The sequence below is a fragment of the Salmo trutta genome, chromosome 5, assembly GCF_901001165.1.
Source record: "Salmo trutta chromosome 5, fSalTru1.1, whole genome shotgun sequence".
Lineage (NCBI taxonomy): Eukaryota > Metazoa > Chordata > Actinopteri > Salmoniformes > Salmonidae > Salmo > Salmo trutta.
In genome coordinates this window covers 1443387-1453853 of record NC_042961.1, presented here as the reverse complement: position 1 = coordinate 1453853, position 10467 = coordinate 1443387, and the positions used below count along the sequence as shown (strand labels likewise).

The 10467-nt window shown below is 43.4% G+C and overlaps 1 protein-coding gene across 3 annotated transcripts in view; it reads left to right on the top strand.

Moving 5' to 3' along the window:
* The first annotated feature begins 8283 nt into the window (after positions 1-8283).
* The window catches only part of LOC115193496 (exportin-1), a 90857-nt gene continuing 88673 nt past the window's right edge, over positions 8284-10467 (top strand). Inside the window, exon 1 of one of the 3 annotated variants that reach the window (XM_029752183.1) lies at positions 8284-8776. Coding sequence is in view for 1 of the 3 variants with exons in the window: in XM_029752182.1 (XP_029608042.1) it covers positions 10074-10079 (6 nt within the window). In the remaining 2 variants the exon portion in view is untranslated. The other 2 variants (XM_029752184.1, XM_029752182.1) reach the window with 2 other exon arrangements.

The window sequence follows — 10467 nt, the reverse complement described above, 5'->3', positions numbered from 1 at the left end:
TGTCGGGCCAAACGAAACATTATCGTGGGCCAGGTTTGGCCCGCAGGCCCCAGTTTAGTCAGTCCTGCTCTAGAGCCTACCCACGTACCCCTTCAAAGTAGGAGGATACATCTGCAAATGAAGAATGACTGACTGGCCATTGGTCAGAATAAATCAGATCAGATTGTGATGTCATGATGTGGACCAAAAGTCCATCCCACCAAAACAGGCTGAAATTCCAGGATTTCTTTTCAAACAGCTCTTACACAAAGGGCATTATCATCATTAGTTATTTATACCTCCTTATTGTAAAAATATAATTTAAAAAAATAAACTGGAAAATCACGTTAGCTAATTAGCAGTGTCTGACTTCTGTAAACAAGCGTCGTAACATGGAGATCTGACCGTGGGAACAGTTATTATTATTATTATTATTATTAGCAAACTAAACTGGTAATCAGAAAGGTAGCCTGTGAAAATCCTCTGAGCATATATCTAACGCTGTGGGTTATTTAAGCAATAAGCCCTGGATACAGCCCTTAGCCGTGGTATATTGGCCATATACCACAAACCCCTGAGGTGCCTTATTGCTATTATAACCTGGTTAAATATGTTTTGTCATACCTGTGGTATACGGTCTGATATACCATGCCTGTACCATGTCCTGCCGTAGCGGGGCCCCTCTGTGTGGAGGGCTGTACCATGTCCTGCCGCAGCGGGGCCCCTCTGTGTGGAGGCCTGTACCATGTCCTGCCGCAGCGGGGCCCCTCTGTGTGGAGGACTGTACCATGTCCTGCCGCAGCGGGGCCCCTCTGTGTGGAGGACTGTACCATGTCCTGCCGCAGCGGGGCCCCTCTGTGTGGAGGACTGTACCATGTCCTGCCGCAGCGGGGCCCCTCTGTGTGGAGGACTGTACCATGTCCTGCCGCAGCGGGGCCCCTCTGTGTGGAGGACTGTACCATGTCCTGCCGCAGCGGGGCCCCTCTGTGTGGAGGACTGTACCATGTCCTGCCGCAGCGGGGCCCCTCTGTGTGGAGGACTGTACCATGTCCTGCCGCAGCGGGGCCCCTCTGAGAGCTATACTCCCTGAAACACTGGTGTTCCACTCTCACCTTCAGCAGGCTCTCCTATGCCAGGGGGGAGGGAGGGAGGAACGTTGGTTAGGTTTTACACAGGAAAGAGAGGGAGAGGAACGATGGTTAGGTTTTACACGAGAGAGAGGAACGATGGTTAGGTTTTACACAGGAAAGAGAGAGGGAGAGGAACGATGGTTAGGTTTCTTCATTCCTCCACCCTTTTGCCTCACCCTTTGCTCTTACAGGCCGTGGATGTGTTGGATGTCTCTGGTCTGCTCCCGAAGGGCCCTGAGTTCCTGGGCCGCCCGGACCCCCTCTGTCTCCAGCCGCTGCCTCAGGGTCCTCTCCCTGGCCCACAGCCCTCTTCGTGATGCCTCCAGCTCCAGCCTGTCTAATTGGGACTACTCCCAAAGCAACCTTCTTCTGCTGCTCGTTCTTCTTCTCCCTCCGCCTCCCCTCTTTCTCCTTCTCCCTCAGCCTCTTCCCCTCATTCTCTTTCTCCCTCATTCTCTTCCTCCTCCCTCAGCCTCTTCCCCTCATTCTCTTCCTCCTTCTCCCTCAGCCTCTTCCTCGGTCTCCTTCTCCCTCATCATTCTCCTGCTCCCTCACCGCGCTCCTCTCCCTTGGGATCCCTCCATTCTCCCGGAACAGAATTCCCACCAAGCTGCTGGGAACGTGGAGTGACTTGAGATCAGCCTCCTGTCCAGAGCTCCTCTGGTTCTCCGTGGAAGGCCTGGTTCCTTGGGGGGTGCGGGGGCCCGTGTTCCCCAGCCCGGGTTTCTCCAGGTGGGTTAGGAAGGCCCGGTGCTCCCCTCCACCATTCCCTGCCCGCCTCGGGCTGTCCTTCAGGGGGTACGGACAGGAAAGGATGGGGGGGGGCAAACAAGTCTGGTTCTGGAGCTGGGTGAGCAACAGTCACAACAGAAGGTGTTAATAAATACTGGACTTGTGTTGCTGGCGGGTGTTCGGCACAAAACAGAAGAAACGGCCTGAAACAAAGTAGAGGGGCGGTACTATCTGAACTTGTCCAATAGGAAACTGTTTTTCGTTAAACGTTTTGCTACGGTGTGACCTAATGAACATGTGTTCTGGTGAGAGTAGCGTAAGGGTGAATCCTCAAAACATCAGAGGGGAGTGAGGAGATTGTTGATTGTAGAATGTGTTGTGACTCGTAACCACCTCTGTCCTCCTGTCCAAGTACCCCACTGTCTAGGAATGTGTTACTAAGAGAAATAAAGAAGGAAAAGTCTAACTTAGGGATATGGTGATCAGAGCTGAAGCTATTGGCATAAAAAACATTTTATACAGTGTTGTCACAATGGCACTCTCTCACACTAACTTAACGAGCACTTGGACCACAAGTGGGCACAGAGACACAAACGCAATGTTTATTCATCATATATTCAATGTTTCCATTGAATTGTAATACACTATACAGTATCATCACCATCCTGAGGCTGTCTGCACACATAGTGTAATTCATTTAGAACACGTTATGCATATGTGATGTGATTTAGAACACGTTATGCATATGTCATGTGATTTAGAACACGTTATGCATATGTCATGTGATTTAGAACACGTTATGCATATGTCATGTGATTTAGAACACGTTATGCATATGTAATGTGATTTAGAACACGTTATGCATATGTAATGTGATTTAGAACACGTTATGCATATGTAATGTGATTTAGAACACGTTATGCATATGTAATGTGATTTAGAACACGTTATGCATATGTAATGTGATTTAGAACACGTTATGCATATGTAATGTGATTTAGAACACGTTATGCATATGTAATGTGATTTAGAACACGTTATGCATATGTAATGTGATTTAGAACACGTTAGGCATATGTGATTTAGAACACGTTAGGCATATGTGATTTAGAACACGTTATGCATATGGCCTCCCATCTATTCCCATCACTACCTCCATGTGAGTGACCATGGCCACAGCCATCACTACCTCCATGTGAGTGACCATGGCCACAACACAACCCCCCCATGGCCTAGAGGGCCTCTGGGACACTAGAGGAACATGTGTAATCCGTAAAGCATTGCCTAGTATATCAACTGTCTGTACTTGTTCATCAACTGTAACCTCACCCAAACCATCACCCCGCCTCAGTGCTTTAGGCGTCACTACAGACCCTGGTTCGTTTCCAGGCTGTATCACAACCGGCCGTGATTGGGAGTCCCATAGGGCGGCGCACAACTGGCCCAACGTCGTCCGGGTTTGGCCGGTGTAGGCCGTCATTGTAAATAAGAATTTGTTCTTAACTGACTTGCCTAGTTAAATAAAGGATAAATAAATAAAATTTCCCCTCCCCCTTCTATTGTTTGGATGTTTGTTGTCACTGTGCTGTTGTTGTTGTTGTCTTTGTAAATGGTAAATAAAAAGTATAAATAGGAAAGGAAGTGCTGTGTCCGTCTCTCAATAATGCAAAACTAATAGCCTGCTTTCCACCACAATGGAATGATCTAATGAATTAAATCAGTCCTCATTTCCTATCTCCTATCCTTCAGAGTAGCTCTTGCACGTAAGGTTTTTGTTTCAACCACTAGTAGGCGCTGTAGGCTTTAGTTTGCACAGCAATCTCACCAGTTCACGTCTGAAGACACAAGGTGGCGCTGTTTATAGTTTACTGAGTGAGAGGTGTGTGTATACACTACTACACACTGTTTATAGTTTACTGCGTGAGAGGCGTGTATACACACCACTACTACACACTGTATGATAGTATTTTCCTCAAAACATTACAAGATGGAAACAGTGTGTACTAATACCATACTACTATTAAATAACTAAAATTATTTTCTACGATTTTCAACAATTGAGGACACCTAACACATCTACTACCATGTAATTTATCACAAACAACTTCCATATACACTGGTTTGAAACCAACACCACAATAACAACCTGACAAGTGTCTCACAACACAGACCTTATCCCCTCTGCTTTGCAGGCTAGTATCATTCTACATGCTCTCCCAAACTGTGCCAGAGTTCCAATATGTCCACTAGTCTGTATTATATCCAATAACACACTGCACTGGCTGTACGAACATAAGAGCAACAACAGAAGTGAATACAGGTTTGTTGTGGAGGAACTCCTAGAACACCAGGGTCAGAACCCTATTATGATGTAATGAATAATGTATGTAAATGACCTGGCCCTGATCACAACCAGACAGAACAAGATTTGACCAGTCTAATCCTGAGTGAGCAGGTTTGGTCGCTCACTTCCAATTCTCTCACATGTGTAACAATGAATTCCTGTGCGAGAGAGAGAGAGAGAGCTGTTGACAGGGGAAAGGAGGAAGGGAGGGGCACAAATCACAGGCAGCCTAACTCTTTTTCATTTTCAAATGATACCGCTCTCTCTCTCTGTAGTCAAAAAGTGACTTTTTCTCCTGACAGATTCATTTGAATAGTTTTATTGGGACAAGCCATGACAGTATAGTTAAATTATGCATGCTATAGAAACATAGAATAGAAAATGTAGAATATATCTCTATAATATGATGATATGATGCAAGCTGAAGAATGGAGTGAAAGGTGACTGTATGGAGGGACTTTTAAAAGTCCAGTGACAGTTGCACAGTTCATTGGTCAGTCAATATTTGTAAACATTACTCAGTCAAAATAGTGCACTTATTATAAGTTTAGAGGTGGCTATATCCCTTTTTAAAAGAAGAATAGAGGTATATCCCTCTATGTAAACGAAACAACCCTCAAACAAAACCAGAAGAGTAAGAGAGACTCCAAATATTACACACGGGTGGGTGTAAAACAACCCTCAAACAAAACCAGGAGAGTAAGAGAGACTCCAGATATTACACACGGGTGTAAAACAACCCTCAAACAAAACCAGGAGAGTAAGAGAGACTCCAGATATTACACACGGGTGTAAAACAACCCTCAAACAAAACCAGGAGAGTAAGAGAGACTCCAGATATTACACACGGGTGTAAAACAACCCTCGAACAAAACCAGGAGAGTAAGAGAGACTCCAGATATTACACACGGGTGTAAAACAACCCTCAAACAAAACCAGGAGAGTAAGAGAGACTCCAGATATTACACACGGGTGTAAAACAACCCTCAAACAAAACCAGGAGAGTAAGAGAGACTCCAGATATTACACACGGGTGTAAAACAACCCTCAAACAAAACCAGGAGAGTAAGAGAGACTCCAGATATTACACACGGGTGTAAAACAACCCTCAAACAAAACCAGGAGAGTAAGAGAGACTCCAGATATTACACACGGGTGTAAAACAACCCTCGAACAAAACCAGGAGAGTAAGAGAGACTCCAGATATTACACACGGGTGTAAAACAACCCTCGAACAAAACCAGGAGAGTAAGAGAGACTCCAGATATTACACACGGGTGTAAAACAACCCTCGAACAAAACCAGGAGAGTAAGAGAGACTCCAGATATTACACACGGGTGTAAATCATATGCTGCCTGATTTGTCTGCCAATCTGTTAATATGTTATATTCAAATCAGACAAACTGTCATTTCAAGCGCAGGCTTGTTACTGTGCCTGCAGCCTGTCACGTTAGTAGGATCTGGAGATCACCTTATTGATTAATGAAGATAATCCATGTACACAACAGTCTTCTTCTCTCTGTAGGCAGCCTGATGAAGGCTAGCTAATGATAAACCTGTTGGTTTTGTATCAATAAAGAACAATGTTTCTATCAATTTCAATTGTCTTAGAAGTTGTGACTGAATAATACCTGACATATCTGTTCCTCATATCTATTCATTGAACCCTTTGCAATGTAAACAACAGAAACTGAACTTATATAGCCTTTATTTAACCAGGTTAGAATCCCTTTGAGAATAGAAACCTCTTTTCTCTTGAGGCAGACCTAAAACTCAGAATCTTAATTCAATAGTCTGTGCACACGCTGCATCCCAAATGGCACCCTATTCCCTTCATAGTGCACTACATTTGACCAGAGCCATATGGGACTAGGGTGCCATTTGAGCCGTCCGTTTGTCTACCTGTTAAATGTAAACCTGAAGGAGCTGAGATCACTGAGGGAGGTTACTCAAACGCTTTTTTTCTCAAGTTCCTGGAAAGTCGACAGCCCTGTTTGTTTTTCTTTCAAGGTGGAATTTCTTGGAATTTGACATTGACTTCAAGAGAAGGGGAAGATGAGAGAAAATCTAAGCCAGAGGGGACTACACACACTCTTTCAAACATTTACTGAATGACCTGCATGGCTGAGGACTTATCTTGGCTTGTGTATATATATATATATATATATGGTTTACCTGATTTACTCTTAATTGCTGTTATCTTTCAGGCTTGGCTGTAGTAGGCTAGTGAAGGCATCAAGTTCACAAATAGACAGGAAGATAACTATTTTTTTCTGTGTGTAGCCAGCACATATTGTTAAAATATGCTTAAACCCAAAAAGCTTTGTAGAATACAGGTGAATTAACTAATATGCTTCAACCCAAACAGCTTTGTAGAATACAGGTCAATTAACAGTTGACAAAAAAAGGAAAATGTGAACTTCCACTGGACACCTGCTCGTCGAACATCTCATTCCAAAATCATGTGCATTAATATGGAGTTGGTCCCTCCTTTGCTGCTATAACATCCTCCACTCTTATGGGAAGCCTTTCCACAAGCTGTGAGTGTTGCAACTGAGGACAGGCAATATTTGTGCGCTACGCCCTTCAGCATTCGGTGGTCCCTTAGAACTTGTGTTTGGCCTACCACTTAGGGCTGAGCCGTTGTTGCTCCTAGACGTTTCCACTTTACAATAACAGCACTTACAGTTGACAGGGGCAGCTCTAGCAGGGCAGAAATTTGACGAACTGACTTGTTGTAAAGGTGGCATCCTATGACAGTGCCACGTTGAATATCACTGATCTCTTCAGTACGGGCCATTCTACTGCCAATGTTTGTCTATGGAGGTTGCATGGCGGTGTGCTCGATTTTATACACCTGTCAGCAACGGGTGTGGCTGAAATAGCTGAATCCACTCATTTGAAGGGGTGTCCACATACTTTTGGTCATGTAGTGTGCATTGTATAATGGCAATCAAACTTGTGCAGAATAGCATGCAATGACATTGTGCATGGTCTGCTTATTTGATGACCATGTATGTTTGTGTACAAAAGTATAGAAAATTAAAACCACAAACTGATTATTGCACATGTGTAATAGCCATGTAATGATTGAACATCTATTATTAATGTCTCTCTCTATGATAGCTCAAACCACACTAAACCACACTGAGCACATTGAATTTGAGGGTAACAGCGTTGTGTTGCTGGGTAAGGTAGCCTATAGAATAATGAACGCACGTCCTTCTGAAACCTCGCTCTCAATTACGTTAGCGGATGACTTTACTAGTACAGCTTGCCTACACTAAATCCAGTATTTTTCCATCAAGTGGCACGCTGGGTCACGTGACAGCGAGGGTTAAAAAAAACCGCTGTCATGTTTGCATCCTTTACAGAGCAGCAATGATACTACATATTTGTTTAACTCTCCTAAATTGCAATCTGGACTAATGTTACATGGTCTTTGATGCTAGCGTCATGTTCTGAACTGAAGAGGTACATCACATAACGTGGACATTTCCCTTTCATGTCATTTTTGTCAACTTGTGCAGTGCGCGGATTCATTGTAACCACTCCCACTCGTGGCTGGTGGAAAATTACCAGCAACAGGCTCACGAGTCAGGCGATTGTATTGTGGACTGTATCTCCTCTACCTAATGTAAACACGTTTCCTCTTTGTATCTCGTGTAGGTTGCACAGCACAGATTAGTGAATTGCAATGTCATGATCACAACAAAACAGCGTGATGGTGAGCTGGGTCGATAACGAAATGAAATGCTGTTCTGATAAGTCACACATCCTTTTGCAATGGATACAGTGTTAGAAAAATACATTTCTCTAAACGTCAATCAAGTCAAGACTATTGAGCAATACTAGCGACACTTCTCAAGTTGCAAAGTGATTGTAGATTGTAACAAACGCGCACACAATAGCAAAACAATACTGAAAGCACTTATTTGCCATTCATGTTGGAGGCATCGAAAAGTCCATTCTGCTTGATCGGAGTCCGCCCTCTTTTTCTGACCACGGGCGGAGCAGTCGCGTGGGTGCCTGGACGAATTTTAACTTGATTGACAATGGAGTTAACCAATAGAGTTAAAGCAACGATGTCCGTAAAAAACAACCCCACCAATGGGAGTGTAAAGTGGGCGTGACGTTAGTCCAAACTTTCCGCGGCGCCATCGGCTGAAAACTAAACCGAGATGGAATCTCCCAGTCTGAACCGGTTTCAACCGGTTATGTGAGTTAGTTTGCTTCAACGAGGAGAAGAGGCGCAGGAATACAATCTCTCAAACCGCCCCGCTGCAAAAAAAAATATTAGAGTAAAGAATTAAATTGTAAATCAAGGTTTATTTTATTTCGTAAAATGAATCGGAGTATATTACTGAGCCGTACCGTGATAATAGTTGCGGAATCCACATCTGTGATCCTTATTAACTAGCCATCAATACACATTGTGTGGAATTGGAGCCAGCTAACGTTTCAGAGATAACAGTAACGTTAGCTAGTCTATTTCTTACTAAACAACAACGATATTGTATATAGCCTTGTAGCTAGCTTCCCTGGGGGGAAAAAATACAATCTTCTTTCAGTCAGAGGCTTGGACTTTTGGTAGGTAACTCAGGGGTGCAAAGTAGCATTTGACTTGGGGGTAAAAAAAAAATCTATATTTTAGACTTTAATTTCACTTTTGGAATGTAAAATCCAGAGAGCATCAGTGATAAAGTGTATCTACTAGTTAGGTAAGTAAGTGGTAACGTTGCTGTGTGATGCACTTTACAAGGGATGCTGGTGTGAGAAACTCCTAGGGTTGGGTGTGAGTGGTGTGTGGTGATGATAGCAGGCAATGCTGAGGACCGGGGGGGACAACTAAATATATCAATTCGTCCACTCCTTCCTCAGAAACAGCGAGGTGTGAACGGATGTATTTTGTTGCTAGTTTGCTAACGTTAATTGTGCTAACTTTACCAGTGATGCGACGTGTTCCTGCGCTGTTTTGAACTGCAAGTTATTTCTTATTTTAGTAAGACATAAAAACATTAAGATGCATTAGGGTCATTTTTAATTTTTTTTAATAACTTTGAAAAGTAGGTATCTTATTTTGTTAGTCGTGTATTACTTGCAGTAGTTAAGTAGCTCGGTAATAACCGAGGCCAGCCTGCAGTGGGAGGGTTGGGGAGGCGGGTGTCTGGTAGTCAGGGTGATGATAGTTAGCTAGCTATGGAGGACCACACGGTTTCTCTGGTGGAGGAGACTTCCTTTTGTCTTGACATCAACGACAGTCTTATCAATAGCTTGCTACCGAATCACAATTTAGCCAGGGGCAATGCGCTGCTGGTGCTGTGTGTATTTACAATTTTTTTTTATCGAATTGAGATTGTTGAATTTTCCTCCAATTTGTTGAAACGAACTTGTAAAACTAGCCTACCTGTATCCAGTTTCGCTAACTTGTTATTGCTTACGAAGTGTTGCAGGTAATGGATAAATGTCACGTGTGCTGCTTACCCCATGTTTTATTGCCGCGTTCAAATCAACTGGGAACTAGTACATTTCCATGTCCGACTTCAGTGTCTGGGGGAAAAAAACGAGCTCTGACTGGGAAAAATCGATTTGAACGGTCATCAAACTCGGGCCTCTTTCTAGAGCTCCGACTTCCCCACCTGAAGATCAAAGACGTCATGATTTGACTTTGTATTTTTCCGTGTCCCCAGTTGTTTTGAACGCGGCATTATATAGACCTGGAACGCACCCAATACCACCTAACGTTATCTACACCGTCACACGGTAGCTATCAACCGACGTTGGTGGTTGTGTTAAGCGAGATAAACTGATTGATTGCATCGGATGTAAGACGATAAAGCAGCATATTTCAGTATTCTTCTACATTCATCAGTGTTTAAACTGTCAAATGAAGGTGTGTTTGAACTTCAAAATAGCCACGTCTGTCAGGTACCAGATGTAAACAAAGTGACGTCCTGTAGCACGTGGTTCGATTGTGTTCTGGAGGTTCCATGATAATGTGATATTTTCAGTATGTCAAACTTTCATGTTTGTTTATTAAACGATATCAGAACAAGCTTTTTATGACTTGTCAAAATACAACTGTCAGAATGTTCCTTTATGGAAAGGGTATATGCCTGATCTAAACTTAGCTGTCTGTCATTGTGTTTTGTTTTTTGCAGTGTATTTTCTTATTTATAGCTTTGAGTAGTTTGTGTGACAAGATATAACTAATTGGAAAAAGTGAGCAAGGTGCCAGCTCATGTCATGCTTGTTTACTGGTGGAGATGATGATGAGGAGG